The sequence below is a fragment of the Corapipo altera genome, unplaced genomic scaffold, assembly GCF_003945725.1.
Source record: "Corapipo altera isolate COAL_440 unplaced genomic scaffold, ASM394572v1 0, whole genome shotgun sequence".
Classification (NCBI taxonomy): domain Eukaryota; kingdom Metazoa; phylum Chordata; class Aves; order Passeriformes; family Pipridae; genus Corapipo; species Corapipo altera.
In genome coordinates, this window is record NW_020884872.1 from 3137905 (window position 1) to 3157167 (window position 19263).

Here is a 19263-nt window from a genome sequence, read left to right on the forward strand (position 1 = left end):
ATAGCTCAGTCATTACTCTTTTTTTACACAGATGACCACTACTGATTACTTCCTGTGTATATAAGTAACACCATCCACACTGGCAAATGTATAAAATAAAATAAGATAAAAGGAAATAAAATACAAAATAAAATAAAATTAATAAAAAAAATAGAGTAAAATAAAGTAAAATAAAATAAACCAAATAATTTTTTTCAGAAAGCACACATACATAACTATGCCTTGAATTATGCATTTGAATCCTCCTCCACAGTGTCACTTCATGTATCCTGTAACAAAGACTGATAAATCTTCTGAGAAGATTTTATGAAGTGTTTGATCTCAGAGTATCACAAATAGTCTCCCTATGCTGTTGGGCACTGGGGGATCCCTTGAAACAGCATTTTTTGTGAAAGGGAAATTTGATTGAGCCCGATAGATGGATGACCCTCAGGCACCTTCACTCAGTGAGAAGTTGGAGTGGGTTTAAATTTGTCTGAAGGTAGAAAGCTCCATATTCCTTGAGCTATTAATTTTCTCCATTTTTTATTCCTCCCCCCTTTTAGATATCCCTTGTTTGATATTAGGTGATGTCAAAGAGAGAGTGTAACAGCTCCAGAACATCACCAAAGGGTTATTATGTGTGTGACAAGCTACAAACCAGAAGGGATGGTACAACTTCTACAATCTGTCTTTATGAACTGCTCTGACAGTGAACTTTGCTCTCCAGCACGAAGCACTGCAGGGAGACACGTTTTATCAGTGGGTGGTTTGAGATGGAGACGGGCAGATGGACCCACATATGGTCTTATTTATCCCAGAAGGGTCAACTGCCTGATGGCTGCAAGTGTAGAGGAGTGGATTTGATGGCTCAGACAGCTTCTTTCTGTTCCTAAATTTCCATGTTTTCTGTAGATGGGAGAACATGCTCAAACGTTATATTAACTGGGGTGAAACTAGTTATCTCTCTGTAAGTAGTTACAGGATATGCTGTGGACTTTCTTTCCCGTTGAGAAAGGAAAGCCTCCCGTTGAGACAGACCCTCTCCTGCTGCCCAGCCTGAGGCGAAACTCTCCCCCCAAGGGCCCAAAACGTCACCTCCCAAAGCCTCACCTGGCCGATGTGCCTTTGGAACCGCCATGTTCATCACCCTCCCTCCATCCTGAGGTTTGGGGGGGGACGCTGTGAACCTGCAGATCCCCGACTCCGACGGCGTGCTGGAGGTGAGGCTGTCGGTGTAGTCGTTAGTCCCTGCCGTGAGCTGCTCCGAGGAGGTGTCTGATATGAAGCACTCGGTGATGGTGAACTTGGCATGTCTCAGCTGCTCTTCCATCTTGGCGTGCTCGTACGCCCTCGCCAGCTCTTCGTACGTTGAGGAGGCACTTTCTGTGGAGACCATGCTGCTTCTCGCTCGATCTGAAGCGTCGGGAGGACAAACAGTGAGAGAAAGGAAACGGCTGCACAATCCTTCCTGGGAGAAAAGCTCTGAGCATGGTGGTGTTTCAGAACAAAATGCAGAATTATCAAGGCGACTCAAAGGAATCTGCTTCACTGTAAGTGCCTGCACAAGTGTGTTAGTTTAGTCACTCATTTGACGGTTACACATAATCTTATTCTATGAGCAGCATCATGTGGCTTAACATTAAATTCGTGTTTTAGAAGAAACAACCTTTAACAAATTAAAAATGTTACTTTTTTCTTTTTTTTTTTGTTTTACAAAAAAATCATTTCTCCAAAACCTAAACGCCTTAAAAATGTTTCAAATCCACAACCCAGATTTAGCAAAATAAGGAACATCTTCTTTACATTAACTTTTTAATGCATCTCAGAAGTGTATTGATGAGGTGATGTCTAGATGAGAAAGGACAGATTTTTTTTGTCCTGTTTGCATTGTATATCTATCTATATATTTTTTTTAAGAAAATCCTGAGAACAAAGGTCAAATATAAAGGCAGTATGTCTCAGATATTGACTCCCTAGACACCAGGTAAAACACTAACTCATTTAATTGGGAACACAGGTCTTAAGAAAGCAATATTTGGTAAGTACAGCCTGCAGTCACTCAATGCCTTTTTTCAATGCTGCTGAAGCTAACGGGGGATTCATATTTGACACACAGGTTATTATGACCTACAAACTGTTCTGTTCTCCAGATGAGCTTCTGAGAATATCAATATCTCTAATACAACACCATTATTGAAGACGTAAATGGCTACTGATACTTTAAAAAGCATTCTGGAAGAGCAGGGCTCGTTTCTGCAGGGACAAATCACTGGGCTGTTGTTCCCATCGCTCTTCTACTCCAGTGGGCTGGAAGAGCAGAGGACTTCTAGAAGTTCCTTGGGCAGAAGTCGTGTTTCATCACAAGATGTGTGCAATTTCAGACATTGTTGGTGATGTTCAATAAACAGGCACAATGTAATAGCTAATTCATAAAAATGGGCCTCCTGTAGCAGCCAGAGGCAAGTGTGTTGTTATTGCAAATCTTTATCTTTTTTATTGCGTGCCTGCATCAGTTTTCATCATGCACAAAGAACAACATTCCTACCACTTGTAAATAGGGCCATACATTATTTAAAATGACAAGTAATTCTACAATATGCTGTAACTTGCTTAAGATTTTGAGCTGACCAGAACTTAACAGGGCTTTTTCTTCTTTTTTTTTTTTTTTTCCTTTTCCACCCACAGGAAACATCATTCCATTTTTCACATTTGATTTGTAAATCAGACGTAACGTCTTTCCAAATTTCTGGTCAGCTGGAAAGTCCCAGAAGGCAGCAGTTGCCCAGTGCCACAGAGCAGTGTCTGTAAATATGTTGGTCATGCAAAGATCATAAAATGTTCGGTCTGTGAAGCTCAGGCTTGAACACCAAGGACCAATTCCAGGACCAATCTGCTTGAAAACCTACGTTAAATTTGATGGTAGTTCATCCAAGCCCAGGGAGAACTTGATGAAACTCCATGAACTTCATGAATATAGATTAATCAGAAAATTTCTAATGTCCTCTAGTTAGAACATTTGAGCTTAGTTACAGCTTTAAACTCCTGTCATGTATTTCTCCTAAGCTTAAAAGCTCCTGCTTTGTAAGCCTGGAATTGCTTTTATAGGAAGTGCTAAATTCTGCCAAATATCAACTGCATGAACTGGCTTCAGAAATATTAATTCCATATTGGAAAAGGGATCAAACATCCATATTAGCTCAACTGATTCTTGAACACATGTTTTGGCTACACATGTTTATTTGAAAATTTTAAGTTTAGATTAAACCAACTCTATTCTTTTCCCAGAAACAAGTGGCATAATAGAGCTGCATTTTGGCATAAGAAAACCTTTCCTCAGCATGACCTAAAACTTGCTATCCCTTACATGAATCACTGTGCTCAAAGGTAGGCACAGAATAGAAGTGTAGCCATGTTAAGATATAGATTTTGAAGTCCGTTTACAAAATTGTATTTTGTCCATTAAACCACACAGTAAATTTAATTTCTGCCCTTTGCCGCACACATTGGAAACATATTCTTGGGTGACAACATGTTGGAACACATCCAAATGCACCTGAAATTTTGGAATGTCTGCAGAAAGGGTTTCTGAGAGAAGATTTGCTGTTTATGTTTGTGTAGCTATTAAGAGTTAATCCTGAAAGCTTTATGATAATTCTCCCTGAAGAATTCAAGATGAAGTTTGTCAGCTGGCTGGAGGTGTCTATTGACTGCCATTACCCTATGGAGGCAACATAGGGGCCTACAAATTTAAGAGGAGGGGTTATGAAAAGATAAGAACTCCTGTGAAATACTGGATGTGAGGGAAGTCAGATGCTTGTTCTTCTACAGAGAACAGAAACACTCATACTGGTTTTCATGGTGAAAGACCAGTCACACCTACTACTTTTTAGCTCTGACACACCTTTGATGAACACTTTTCCCCTAAAATCAGAATAAACAGTAGGCAATTCCTTCTGAGGAGGAGACCAGCGTAATCCTGGATTCACTTTTGTCAGGAATACCTTTGAACAGTGTTTACCTCTCTTCTTATTTAACCTTTATTGTATTTGTTTTGAGACTATTCTGCCTAATTATTTACTCATTTGTTTGCCTTTTTTGTCACTTGTTCAGTGTAGGGCAGAGGATAAAGCTTATTTTTCAGTTACAGTTGCATTTGTAATGTGAAGGCAGCAAGAAGAGATGAAGACTGCAGGCATAATATGTATTCAGTGTCTCCCCAGTTGTCATCCAGAGGAATAAACCCTATGCTGTTTACCAGGAAAATCAGAGCTAGATCCTGCAGAACTCAGTGCTATGAATGGATTTGGACTTGGACTGTACTTCCAGAATTGTCCCTCTCTTTTTTTTTTGCACTTAAAATAAACCCTGTGAACATATTACATGGATGCAAAAACATAAATACTAATGTGAGTGTAGCTCAAACCTGAAAACCATTCCACATGTGACTCGGGGACATTCCTGGTTGCTAAAACTGCCCCTTCCTAGTCAATGCCATTTCAGGCAGTAAATTATCATATTTTTTCCTTTTCCTTCAGGAAGCTACAGAAAAAAATCACCTTTCAAAGGACTCCAGCACGAGTGTGAAGGACCAGGGGCACAATATTTGTTATCATTAGCATCGCAAGCGCTTTTTGGCACCCTTTATAAATACCCTGCAGGAAAAACAGCCCAGCAGGGAAAGAATAATGACACCCAAGCACCAAATGAAGCACATCCAGGAGCAAGGACGTTCCTGCAGCTGCCGCTGTTCCCGTTTTCCCTGTGGAGAGCCCCGTACCTGTGTCCTGCGAGGGGCTGACGCTGTAGCTGTCGCTCTCCTTGTCCACTGATCCCGCTGGCCTGGGGGTGGGAAGCCTCCAGTCCGTGGTGAGGGTGTGAGCTGATATGGTGGGGTGAGGTCTGTTGAGAGTCCACTGGCTGGCGTAGCGGTTGCGAGCGGTGGGCCCGGTTTTGGCGCTTCTCCTCGTGGTGGGATCTGTGGGGGGATCACACAGAGGGGCTTTGCCTCGTGGGTTGGTAAGGAAACAAGCCCTGTCAGAGCTGTAGAATCCTAGAATATCCTGAGTTGGAAGGATCATCCAGTCCAAGCCCTGGCCCTGCCCAGGACACCCCAACAATCCCCCCTGTCCCTCAGAGCGTTGTCCAAACACTCCCGGAGCTCTGGCAGCCTTGGGGCCGTGCCCACTGCCCTGGGGAGCCTGGTCAGTGCCCAGCACCCTCTGGGGGAAGAACCTTGTCCTGAGATCCACCCTGAGCCTGCCCTGTCCCAGCTCCAGCCCTTCCCTGGGTCCTGTCACTGGTCACCAGTTACCTTATGGAGGCAACCTAGGGGTCTAGAAATTTTAGAGGATGGATTATGAAGAGATGAAAACTCCAACCTGTAAATTACTGGATGTGAGTGAAGTCAGATGCTTGTTCTTCTACAGAGAATAGAAACACTCATACTGGTTTTCATGGTGAAAGGCCAGTCACATCTACTTCTTTCTAGCTCTAACATTGCTTTTTCATGTGATGAACATTTTTCCCCTAAAATCAGGATAGACAGTAGGCAATTCCTTCTGAGGAGGAGGTCAGAGTAATCCTGGATTCAATTTTATCAGGAATATGTTTGAACAGCATTATACCTCTCCTTGTTTAACCTTTATTATATTTGAAACTATTCTTCTGCTTAATCATTTACTCATTTATTTGACTTTTTGTGTCACTTGGCCCTTCACTTTCCCCTTCCAGAAGTGGATGGCCACAGAAGTAATGTTGGTTAAAAAAAAAAAAACAAACAAAACTTTCTTGAGGAGGGAAAAAATGAACAGTGAAAGTTCTGATGCTCATTACCAAACTGCTAATGCTTTTTGGAAATACCCTCTTTCTAATGAAACTCTACATTTGCAGGTGCAATGAAGAGCTGGGACCCCCATCAGTCTTCCATTGACACATTCATTATCCCTTTACTCCAACACAAGTGGTTCTCCAGTACTAAAACCACTTTGGGATATGAAAGAGCACAAGGCAAGTAGATTTGGTGAGAGATTTCACTCCACACCTCAAGTGAAGTGTAAGGCAAATTATCAGCATAGATATGCCCCCAGAAATGCCTCACAATAACTGCTCTCAGTCTCTAAAAAGGTTTTCTCAGAAATGTGGTGATACAATTTGCTGTTCTGGACATACTATTACTATATTACAGTATTGATCAGCTACAGGTTCCCAATTTTATCTCAACAAGTAGCCAAGACATAAAACTTAAGTTGTAATAGTGCCATCAGAGTTACAGGAACAGTTTTATAAAGGTTTGACTGCTTTAAAACAATTAGTAAATTAATACAATTTCTTAAACTTTAAAAATAATTTCCTACTTGTTTAAGGTCAGCAATGTTCCATTTTTTATCATCCTAGAGATAATAGGGTGACTAAGAGAGTAAAAGCAAACTATGTGCCAAAATTGACCTCCTTAATTTTATTAATGAATTGTTCTTCTCTAAAAGTGAGTCTAACAAAGCAAGTGCAAGAGAAAAAATCATTATATGGCAAACAGAGAGTGACTACATCAGCACTGAAGGATTTCTCCTCCAACCTTTTGAAAGGATATAGCTGACAATAGAGAGAAAGGGTATTAGAAATGAAAAATTCAAAGCTATTCAAATGTTCTTTGACATTCAAATGGTGAAGTTGTCAGTCTTTGAGGTAAGAGACTTTAGCAGAAGCAATTAAAAACAAAAAGCCAATACCCAGATAATGATTCTGAGCATTGATTCTGCCTAAGCCTTCCCAGTGAGAATTTGTTTTCTGCTGCTTCAAAGAAACAAGGTATTTATTTACAAATACCAGCTATGGTCTGATCCCTGTCCTATTTCTCATCTTCCCCTACAGCAGTGGAAAAATTAGAGCCCGGTGCCATTGATAATTGATCCTCCTGGTAGTGCAGCACAGAGCTGCCTCACATGGATAACATCCAAAAATACTCCTGGTATTACGTTCCCAGCCTGTTGGTTTGATAAACTACTGCTTCTACCAGCTGTGGGAATTTGGCACGTGGCTGTGGAGTGGCCAGAAGTGAGCCTTGTGCTTGCTCTGAGGGAAAAGATGAAGGAAAGAAGGAGAGTGCTGGTGGGACAACTGCTGGCACAGGGCTGGGGCTGCTTGGTCTGGAGAAGGATCAGGGGGAACCTCATCGTTGTATATAAAATACCTGAAGGAAAAGTGCAAAGAGGACAGAGCCAGGATCTTGCCAGTGGTGCCCAGTGAGAGGACCAGAGACATTTCACAAGGCGAAACATGGGAGCTTCCCTCTGCAAACCAGGAACCACTTCACTGTGAGGGGGAGCGAGCCCTGGCACAGGTTGCAGTTGGTGGATTCTCCACCCTTGGAGACATCCAAAAGTCATCTGGGCATGGCCCTGGGCAACCAGCCCTAGATGAGCAGAGGGGCTGGACTAACCAGTGTTCAGATGTCCCTTCAAACCTCAACTGTTCTCTGATCCCATGGGATTTTGTCAGCAGTCTGAAGGAGCTGGGAGAGCCTCCTGCCAGCACGCAAAAGGTCAGTCCTCGTCCTGCTGAGCATGTGCTGAGCAGCAGCTCTGCCCCAGCTGTGCTGTGCCTGTGCAAGGCTCTGCAGCACACACACAGCAAGTTCCAGAGCTGCAGTGTGATGGAAAACAGCTCCCATCTGGTGCCCCAGCTCTGCTGTCACACGCTGAGACAGAACTGCAGAGAGCTGAGGTGAGCAAGGCAAAGGGTCATGGAGCATCTGTGTTATAAATAAATAAATTAGAACAAGAGAACAACTTAAAAAGTGCTGTAAGGGAATATTTGCCACCCAGTGAGTGTGAGTGTGCTCAGGTGGGAGGATCCATAACTTCTGAGACCCAACTGGACACTGCTCTCCTCTCATAGAGCAAGCTGTGAGTCTGGACAAAATCTCACAGCCCAGCCTCTGTCAAAGCTGTCTTGGTGTCTTCTATCCAGAGAACTCTCTGGAATTCTTTGATCCAGCCCTTCTGCAATCAGATCTTTACTGCATAATAAAGGTGATGGTGGATTTTTATTTCCAAAGCAGGGCTGGACACCGATCATACTCCTACACATGAGTTAAATCCATGTTTAATTTGAAGGAATCCTCTCCCTGGCTGCAGTGGAATGAAGGACACAGTTTCACATAATAAAGGCATTAGGTAAGAAGTTGCTGGGGCTACAAAATGCTGTGGTTTGATACAAGCATGAGATTTGCCTCTTTCCTTATTAGAAAAGGCAGGGTTGGAAAACAATATTCAATCAGACAATCTTGATCTGCCAGCATGATAAAAAAGATAAAATGGTATTTTTGCTCTCAGTGATCAGGCCAGCCAGCATGAACATGAAATAGAGGAGTGAGACAAGAGTGGTCCCAGGAGGAAAACAAAAATTGTACATTGACTCTTCTAATTCAAAGGCCATGACTCTCCACAGAGGAAAAATATGGTAGTAATATTAGTACTGTGGTATTAATCTAGTCCTCAAGAAATGACTGACCACATCTTCAAGCTGACAGAGGTACAAAAGTAGAAAGGCCAGGACTAGAACAGCTATTTGTTTTTTAAAGACTGGGGTGGAAATGGGGATGAGATGAAGATTTTTCAAACCATCTGCTTTCTAGCAACTGACCTTTCAGCATTTATGTTCATCAAACTCACCAAAGAAACAGATTCTAAAATGATCAGGGGAGAGAAATAATCCAAGTGATTTCAGCAACTGCACACTGCTGTGAACTCCACTTATATAAAAGTCCTGACTCATAAGTAATCCTTCAATCTAGTGTTTTTTTCCCCATTTACATAGATATGGAACATATTCATGAGAGAAAGGAGAAGAATGGATTGCATCAGTATATTAACTTATGATAGGATTTTAATCACTATAAGAATAACGCAGCATGAATATATCTGGGAAAAGTAATTTGGCAAAATAACTAAAACCAGAAATAAAACTTTTTTTTTTTTGAAAAAGCAATAATGAGAAATGTATTTCTTGCCTGGTGGAGAGGCAGGGAGGAAAGATGTATTTTGAAATACAATAAAGATTGATCACAGAGGAAAAAAATTATATTAGACACTAAAAGCCATTAAGCTAATTTACCCAATAAATTCAGGAAATTAAAATCCAGCATGCTTTTGGTCTAATGAAAGCCAGGTATGAATTATTTCAAATTACACCTACATTTCAGATGCACATGCAATTTTTACCTTATTGAATCCCTAAGTGCAATTGTTTAAGAAAAGTTCTCTGCTGACCTAAATAGATATCTCTCTACTCTCAGACAGAAGGATGAGGATGCAAGTGCAGGAGCACAGCATTAATTTTTTTTATGGCTTTCTCCTCTCTAGAAAAACCCGTTTTCTCATGTGCTTACTTGTTCCTGGCCGGGCATCAGAAACATCCACCAGTGGTCCTGTGGCTTGTGACACAGACTGGTAATGGACTGTGTGGGTGACAGTCAGGGACTTCTGCTTGGATGTCTCTCCAAAGTCAGCATCAGTGAGCAGAACTGTCGATCTGTCATCTGTAAGTGAAAACAAAACCCGTCGGAGAATGAGTAGTGAATTTTGGGTTTGCCTTCATAAGTCCCCAAACTTATTTCCAGCTGGGCACCACCACGGACAGAAGCAGCTCCCTTTTCTCTAAAGGACTTGGGGTGGCTCTGAAGCCATCACACCTTGGGAACCTCTGGGTTTAAACTGAAAGTTTGCACAAAACTAAAGAATAAGAGTGATTTTCTTTGTGATTTCACCTTAGAGATATGGAACTGAGGCAGACTGTTAAACATCCTCCCAAAAAGCTGATTTGTGTGCAATTATTTTCAGCCCTATTTCCTTCATTCCCATCTTTTGACCACTGCCCTCTTCCCCTTCATTTCCAGAGAGCTCAGATGAGCTTTTCAACTACATATTCAATTTATTCCTTTTTACTGTTCGCTTATTCCTGATTTTTAATGTGAAATCACCCATGGCTATCCAAAAAGAGGTCATTAGGTAATGTTGCTAATGAACCCTCTACCAGTCCCCTTTTTCTCCAGAGACAGGGTATTGCAGGAGGGATTGCCATGACCCAGGACTGCTTTTCCTGCAGGTGGAAAGACAGGTGGGAAGCCTGACCTTGGAAAGGAAGAAAAAAGGTGAGCACTAACCTTTACTGCTGTATGGTTTTGCTGCTGTTTCTTCCCTGTGGGGTTGGATATATTCACCAAATTTCTACACAGACCTTGATCCTTGCAGGAAACCAGTGCTATGCAGCACTTAACTTTTATTATTATTTATTATTATTTTTGTTTCAGTTGTGATCTCTGCATTGTATATATTTTTTTTTTTTTTTTTTTTTGCTCCAAAGAGGAATCTGGTCCACTTGATCATGGATGGTTTAACAGCAATAAATCTTTCACTGCTTGCAGAACAACTATTTGGTGTGCTATCAGACTTTCTTTTGCATTCTTTACAGTCTTTTTATCCATTCAGAACAGCAATAAAAGCCACAAGGATTTCCCACTGTGCAATGCTATATGGATTTGTAATGTATTCCAAGGGGACTGGCAGTCAGTAGGGTTTCTGGGCATTTACCAGTCAGCAGAGGTTGATCTGCTTCTTCTAAGCATTCCTGGTTTTTGTTTTGGTTTTCTTTTTAACTTGACAAGACACCACAAGGGCGAACAGCTCTGCACAATAACATAACCAGCATTTTTTACCCAAAGAAGGTCATAAATAGAATGAGCATTATGAAATCAAATCACTCCGTCTCTGGCAAAAGATGAGCTCTTATTCAGGTTGGGAATAAAGCCTCTTGGCAGCAAACTCTGTCAAACACTGCCAAAATCCCAGCTTATTCGGAGTGCTGTGTGGAAAGCTGGCTGTTACCAGGCCATGATCACATTGCTGCAGTTAAGGCACTAATAGTATTTTCACTATGACCCCCCTCTGCACTGCTCAGCAGCTGTAACTCAAAAGCTAAAGCTGTTCTTCAGGGTGAAGGGCAGGCTTTGGGAAGCTCCAATCATGATTTTAAAAGTCTGTATTTCAGGTGAAGCATCTCCTTTTCAAATCTGGGATGGGCATGGGCAGGAGGTGCAGAGATGCCACCCTCAGCTTGCTGACTTTCCTCTCTGGCCACACCATCCCTGGGATGCTGTTAATTCTCAGCCATCAAAAGCTGCTTTTACACAGATTTTTACCCCCAAAAAGTAAAGTTAGGAGTCTAACGAGATCAGCCAAGAGTGTCTTGCCACAGTGTGAACCCCTACAGTCACAAAATGTTGGATTTTTATTCTGCTGTGTTTCCAGACATTTTGTGTTTAAATTATTTGGGAAAAAAACCCAAACAACCAACACCAAACAATTCTATTTTTCATGACAGTTCATCTATGTGCCAGCCACACAAGAAATCTTGTTTTCTCTTGTATCAAGCAGTTTAAATTTGAATTTTGCACAGATATACAAAAGCTGAAAACTGATCAAAATGTTGAAATATCATTTGCTGTGAACAGGTGGATACAATATGCAACATGTAAGTTTTAGAAGTTAGCTGTAGCAAATCTTTAAATACTGAGATTGTAGTTTCAGAAGTACATTTTCATTTTAAGTAGTGCCGGTGATCCAACTGCCTACTCAGAGCCAAAAGAGAAATCAAAATCATAAAACTGCCAGTCTTCAATTACATTTTCTTCAAGAGGCTCTTTCCAACAGCTTCATTTTCCTAATGTCCTGCATTATTTTAAATACTGTACTGAGATTACTTAAAGTGGGAAATGACTCAAAGGGGAGGAAAAAAAAAATCAGTTCAGCTTTCAAATGTGGGAAATTACTTTGTAGTTCTTTTTTCTTGATGTGTACAGTGAGGAAATGGTGTGAGGTAAAGAAATTCCACCTAAAAGTGCCCATTACATTAAAAGAAAATAAGCCCAAGTTTACCAATGGTCTCCATGGTGTCCCTCTCCTCGATCAGAAGTTGTGCTCTGGGAATGTCTATGTGCATCCTCAGTGTTTGCTGCTGTTTATTAAGTGTATCTGATGTCCTGGTGTTCTTGCTGAAAACACAAGAGAATTGAACACTTCAACACTCTGCCTCAATGAAAACATGTTTGCAAACATCCTCATTTTAAGTCTGTCCAGCTCAAACAAAAATAATGTCACCATAATCATCAGAAACACTCATAGGTCTTATTTTCCCCTCTTCAGAACAAGTGCAGAGTATTAATTTATTGCACATGACAAGCTGTTAGATGAAGGCACAGTGTGCAGGGATTTGCTCTGTTCTTTATCAGTGGGAATCTCCTGAAAATTTCATACAGTTTTCTTCAAGTGTTGTCACATAATGAAATTAGTGAAAACACTTTGGAAGATGGACCTTTTCTTTCCTTCATCATGGATCTCAGTAAAGCAACACACAGCTGATCAAACAGGTCGGTAGGAAAATGATGTCTTGAGTAATTTCTAATTATTTTTTTAATATTTTCATTATTTTTCATTAGATAAGTCCCAAATATCACTCGAACTGATGAATGAAAAAGTAAATTAATAACTAGGAATACTATTAATAGATTGCATAAAATAAAGAAAGGTTTTAGTCCCATTGATGTTCTAAGACTAAAATCGCAAATCTTGTTTGTATTCATGGATTATATGTAATTGATTGATGCAATACTCAAAAAATGAACATAAACCAATTATTCTACCATCATGCAAATTGAAACAATTTCATTTTAAAGTTTGTGTACCAGAAAATGACTTCTTAAATGAGCTGTCTACTGAAAGAAAATGAAAATGGATGGTAAAACTGAGTGCTGCAGTCATTTCTTGCTCACAGCTTGCACCAAGAAACCTTCAGATTGCACTGAAGGAACCAGGAACTTTCTGCCCTTTTAGATGTAATTACTCTTTGGATGAAATGAAACATTTGAAAATACTTTACGCAGGGAGGCTGAGGGGAGTTCTGACAAATCAGCCAGCGGTGTGATCCAAGTGCTCCAACTTCAAAGAGCTTTAAAGCCAAGTGGAGGCTCATTTTCTGGTGTAAAATAGCTGTAGATCACTCAGTTTAATTCTGCTTTGGCAATGAATTATTGTTGTTAATGGAATCAGCAGAGGACTATTAAGCTGCTTGATGATAAGCTCTGCTCTTCCCCAGCACGGGCCTCGACGTCGGAGATTAATGCGGGTGTGATGAGCCCACATCTCCAGGAAATGTGGGCTAATTTCCTGCTGTGCCTCCATGTGAGCAAGACCTGATTATCTCAGGTCTGGAGGTATTCTAGAGTCCTTTCCAGGAGGAATTTTCTAGTCATGTGGTCAGCGATTCTGCTCCACATCCAGGAGTGGGACCTAAATGCACACGGGTTCACCTCTCTGGCTGAGTCTCACCTTCTGGCTTTCCCTGCTCTTGCTGTCCCCAGCATCAACACTACCCATGCATCTCAAATTTAATGTCTCTGTCTTTTCCTGGGGAGATTAGGTGGTAGTGTTTCCATATGTGCAGGTGGACAGCTGAAACACAGTCAAACAGCCCACAACTGGTGCCTCGTTTCTGCTGCATTTAATCATCATGGAAGCAAATTATCAGAGGAGCTACCCAGGGGCTTCCAGAATTTTCTCTGTATATAATCAGTGGATAACAGTAGTTACAGTGTCTTATTAAGTACACAATTTTTCAAAGTCATTTAGTATTGTCAAATGCAGATAAATTCCACACTGATGTTCTCAAAGTCTCTGCATGGATTAGAGGCCACTGTCCTACTGGTTTCCACTCAAGTTGCTGAAATGTTGAGAGAATCAGAGACTAATATATTATCTGTGTGCCAGATATGCTTGAAGACATGCCCTTGAAAAGCTGGACTGCTTTGGGCTTGTCCCAGGATTGTGGAGCAAAGCTATGATCAATTAGGAAACTGAATTTTTAATGTCAAATTTCAACAATCCAATAGTTACAGGACACATACAGACACATATAGAATCTGTGCAATGCAAAACTGAGTCTAGTAAATACATTATTACACCCCTCTTCACTCACTAGGGATGAAGGAAATACAGGGATCAAATCAGCCATCTTATTCAAGGAATGCAGATCTCAGAATCTCTTCTGCAGGATGAATGCTCTGTATTTCTATTATTGGAAAGTACTCAACTGCACAGAAAATATTGTTTGGACCACAGGGAGCAGCAGGACAGTTCCCCAGGTTTGCAGTTACATTGCTCACCTGCCAGGAGAGAATTCCCCATCCCACTCTTGTCTTCAGGGACAGCTTTATCCAAAATATATGGAAGGTTTTTCAAGCCCCAACTGGAATCCAGAGCTCTTTAAAGTCAGGAATATTCCCTACTGTGCTCGAGAGCTCTGCCTTGGTTTGTGGGATCTCTCTCCTCCTCCCTGCTGGTCTAATTAATTCCACTTTACACAGCAGTGCAGTGACATGAGGTGTCCAAACACAGCACAGGCAGTTGGCAGAAGTAAGAGGGTTGTTGCTGATTAGGGGGCTGCCTCACTCTGGCTCAAGGAATTTTGGATTATTTTCTGCATACCACACTGGCTCAACTTTCAAGTTATAAAAACCTAAAGGGCCAACAGCAATGAAGTGCCTCTAGGACTTGGAAACAAGACAAAGAGCTTTAGGCTTGCAGTTTTGAAGTTTGGTGCCCAAGTATTTTCTAACCTAGGAAAATTCAGGCATCAAATTATTGTAACAGTCTGGGGGATGAGGAGTACAATACTTAATTCTTTAAAGGGGGAAAATGTATCTACCCTTATTTTTTTATATTTACAGTTATAAAATCCCCAAATATAAGCATGTGGTATTCTTTACCTGTCAGACCCTGTAAGGATCTGCGTAGAATATAATTAACTCCCTCTGGTTCAAAGAATCTCTGAGCTCCAAATTGTTGGGAGTCTTGTCTGGGGAATGAGTCACAGAATCATAAAATTGCTTGGGGTGGAAAGGACCTTAAAGATCACCCAGTTCCAACTCCCCTGCCAGGGCAGGGACACCTTCCACTAGATCAGGCAGGTCAGAGCCTCATCCAGCCTGGCCTTGGACACTTCCAGGGATGAGGCAGCCCCAGCTTCTCTGGGCTATCTGTGCCAGGGCCTCACCACCCTCTGAGTTAAGAATTTCTTTCTAATATCCAATCTAAACCTGCCCTCTGTCAGTTTAAAACCATTGCCCCTTGTCCTATCACTATCTGCCCATATAAAAAGTCCCTCTCCCTCCTTTTTAAAAGTCCCTTCAAGGTGCTGGAAGGCCTCAATGAGATCTCTCCAAAGCCTTTTCCATGCTGAACAACCCCAGTTCCCGCAGCATTTGCTGCAGTCTTTTACTCTAATAAAGTGTCTGCTTTTGGCCACTATTTAAAACAGATACTTGGGCACATGGGCCTTTGGGTCTGATTGAGAACAGCTTTTATGTACAGTCTGTGGATAAAAGGGCCTTTTCCAGAGGAAGCACTTTGGACAAGGCATTTTGAAAGAGTGTATAGTTAACATAATACCCCCTTTTAAGCTATCTTTCTGGATCTTTATTACAAAAATATTTATTTGAGTGACTGAAAATTTCTGTGTGCACAGAAGGTTAAACATGTCAAGCTAGTTATGTAAAGGGATTGAATATGATGCTCTGGAAACTCAGAGTCATTCTGGGTCCTTGGCAGAGAGTCAGACCAACCCCACAGTTTCCTGGTTGCCCAAGCTGGTTTTCGTAAAAACATATGGAAAACTAAATCTTTGTAAGTAATCAGCCTGACAGAGGAATATCTGGGGAGAAAAGATCCTTCACCTCGTGCTCAAAATTTAAAAGCTCTGTGAATTGCTAAACTGATTCACAGCAAACTGTTTCAAAGAGTGTGGCTGGACTGGTGCTTTCACCCAAAAAAATCATAAAAAAAAGCTGTGATTGTCCAGCAGTAGTTTATTTGTGAGTTTTTATTTGTGAGTTTTTATTTGTGAGCTTAAGGTATCAACAACAAGTTGTGCAGCTCCCTTTAAACTGCTGACTTCTGAGGCTTATCCTGCTCCACAGACATTTGACTTACACAGCCAAAGCCAGAGACTTTCAAAGCAGAGACTAAAGCTCCATTCTTAATCCGCTTTACACACGCTCACAAAAATCTCCTCAAAGGGAAAGATACACAGAGCTCTCTCCAGCCCTCACACCCTCCTACCAAGCAGGGAATCATCTTTCCTGCCCTCTCCCCACATACCCCCTTTCTTGATATTTTTATCAGAGTAAATTTCGGTGAAATCTAAAAGCTATAAAAAATATGAGTCTTTATAATATGTGACCGCTGCTTTGGAGAGGGTTTATTATACTTTGATTATTAATATGATGTATTTTCAGGAATATCTAATGGTGATGGGTAGCTCAGGTCTGGTTGAAGGTATTTCCCAGATTTATCACAAATGAGAGTTCCAAGTTCTGATGTGTCTGCAAATGTAGTCCTATATTCCCTACTTCCTCTGAAGTTCTGATGTAGTAGTCATTTGCTTTTGTTCACACTTCTGGGAAAGAAATATAAAATATGACTATTTAATAAAAACCAAGATTATTTGTTAATAAACGAGATGAGAGAAACTGGCTTGATGATCATATTTCAGTGCTGGTGCCAGGAAAAGCAAAATGAAATGGTGGCAGATGAATTACCCTGAAAAACAGCTCTGAACTAAAGGCTGAGAAGGGACCTGGCTGCTCTCTAGGTACATCAGGTAGGCAGGGAAAAGTCCTTTAATTTAAAGATCACGGTCACCAAAGGAAAAAGTGGGTCAAACCTGGTCACTTATGTTGGCAGTTTGATGAAGTTTTTTAAGTATCAGAGGAGTGAGGCTCTGAAACAGCCTTGTAGAGGCGGCCACGAGGCTTGTGAAGCCAACCAGGGTTAAGGCAGAGGTTCCCCAGTTTTGCAGGTTTGTTTTGAGCAGAGGTCACTGGGACTGGATGTCTTCATGCAGGAGCTTCAGCCAGTCCATGCTGGGTTTCTTAAGGGAACAGACTTGCTGCATATGCTAATCTGGGCTGTTTGCTGTGACACCAAAACCACCAGAGCACATGTTCCTGGAGCTGCTGAGACCCACAGCCTGCTGCTTGCAGGGGTTTCCGACGGGCAGAGGGGGAGGGTGTGACCTGCCCTGCATGACTGCTCTTGTTAACATCAGTGGGCTTATTCAGATGCATTTGCAGACCGATGGCATAGAGCTGAATTTACACTAAACCCATCTGTCACCACGTCTTTAGTAAGTATATTCTTAAAAAGGGATGTGAAGTTTATCACGGGTGAGGAAGTTCGAGTATGGTTCATTGGATAAAATATCTGTGACGCTCTCAAATTTGTTGCTCGAATATAAACATATTTGCCAGCAAACCAAAATTCGTTTGAACTTAAAAATCATCCCTTGGTGATCCCAGTTTCAAATATATGCAGCAGTTCCAAAGTTCAGTATTTTCCCTAGACAAAACAATAAACACTGAAGATATGAAATTTCCAACTTTGAAAGAATTGTGGTGCCAGGATAGTCATTGTGATGCAATTCAACAGCTGAATTAGATTTATGAATGCTGAGCTGATGGAACAGAACTAAAAAATAATAAATGGATTTACCTGCTCTTCTACACCTTTGGGTATAAGCAGCTAACACTAGTGAATTACATAAACATTGCTGCAAAGTTTAGAGATATTCACATCCAGAAATTTATTGCCTTTAATCAGATGATCTCTGAAGAGCAATTACTTTGATACATATTATGAAAGTGTTTATTTGGAATAGGAAAAATGTCGAAATGGACCTACATAGCTTCTACAATTTAATCTACTAGCACAAGTTATCAGTTTTTTTATCATTGTATTCCCTCACAGATACCGTCCACAAACTGTCTTCTTTCTCTCATTTCTAACCATCAAGTGTCCTAGCTCTTAACAGACAGTCATAGGGTGCATTTTTAAAAAGGGTTTAGAAATAGAAAGTTTACTTCCCCATTTGTCCCTACAATCATTTTTAAATATAATGCTGTAGTTGACAGATATTTTTCAATTTAAAAAAAAAAATAAATCTATTCTTACCTCATAAGCATTTCAGCCAGACTCTTTGCATCTAGAAGAAAATAGAAGAAATGTCATCACAAATGAAAATCTATTTGATAGATGCATTATTAGGAAGTAAGTGATTTGAATCAGCCATGTGTAAGACCACTGCTGTTTCTCGGATCAGTGGCAAGAATAAAATAGTCTCCAAAAGTCCCTAATTTTGCTGAAATTGCATTTCAGCCCAAAACAGCCCAATTAGTTCCTCAGTAGGAGAAAAGATGCTTAGAGAAGTGCAAAGTTACCAGTGGCTTAACTGGAAAAAAAATTACATAAACAGATTATAAGCAGGAACAGTTTAACAAGTAATGGGGATCTCTGTACAATCCCAGAATCATTTAGGTTGGAAAAGCCCTCTCAGACCATCGAGTCCATCCTGTGACCATTCTCCACCTTGTCCCGCAGCCCAGAGCACTGAGTGCCACATCCAGTTCTTCCTTGGACATCTCCAGGGATGGGGACTCCACCACCTCCCTGGGCAGCCCCTTCCAATGCCTGACCATCCTTCCAGAAGAAATTCTTCCTTATGTCCAGCCTGAACCTCCCTGGCACAAACTTGTTTGGTTGCTCTCAAATATGAATGTTTTTCCATGAGCAATAACTCAAAACTACTACTGGGTCTTCAGAGGACTGTCAACACACAAAACAGGAGGTGGTTATTCCCACATGGATCAGCCCTGCAAAATGAGGCTCTGCTGAAGGAAAAACATTTCTCCTGTTGTTGTCACTGCTGCTATTTATTAGCAGAAAATCCTTTGGGCATATAATTATTTCGATACTGAGTTCAAAAGACACAGCTGAAGTTTGGTTTTTCACGTAGGTTTCTGTAAAACTTTATCAATGTAATATAATTATTTCTGTGGTATCATTCAGTAAAAATAGACGACTCTGCTTTGTTCTCCTGCAATCAGCTGCTAAACAAACTCACTTAAAAATGCTGACTCCAGAGTCCTTAAGCATATCACACAGCAACAAAGCAGCCTTTTGTGCAACCAAGTGAAGCAAATCTGAGAAGAAAACAATTCCAAGTTCTGTCTTCAAACAGCTCTCCTCTTATGTGAAACTTTACATTACTTCTTTTATCTGCTTCTTGTAAATCTAACGGCACCTGCCAAGGCATTTACTGAGTTTGCCTTTGTTTTCTCCATCTCACCTTTTTTATTCCTCAACCACCTCTTGGGTCTCCAACACCTACAACATTTTC

At 41.0% G+C, this 19263-nt stretch overlaps 1 protein-coding gene across 1 annotated transcript in view; it reads right to left on the reverse strand.

The window, feature by feature from the left end:
• Positions 1 to 19263, reverse strand: part of DSCAM (DS cell adhesion molecule) — a 440015-nt gene that overhangs the window by 17356 nt on the left and 403396 nt on the right. Inside the window, exons 28-32 of the mRNA XM_027635014.1 lie at positions 18039 to 18069; positions 11913 to 12028; positions 9368 to 9517; positions 4760 to 4957; positions 1093 to 1395 (exon numbers count right to left, since the gene is read on the reverse strand). Coding sequence (XP_027490815.1) covers positions 1093 to 1395; positions 4760 to 4957; positions 9368 to 9517; positions 11913 to 12028; positions 18039 to 18069 — 798 coding nt within the window. The remainder of the gene's footprint in view (positions 1 to 1092; positions 1396 to 4759; positions 4958 to 9367; positions 9518 to 11912; positions 12029 to 18038; positions 18070 to 19263) is intronic.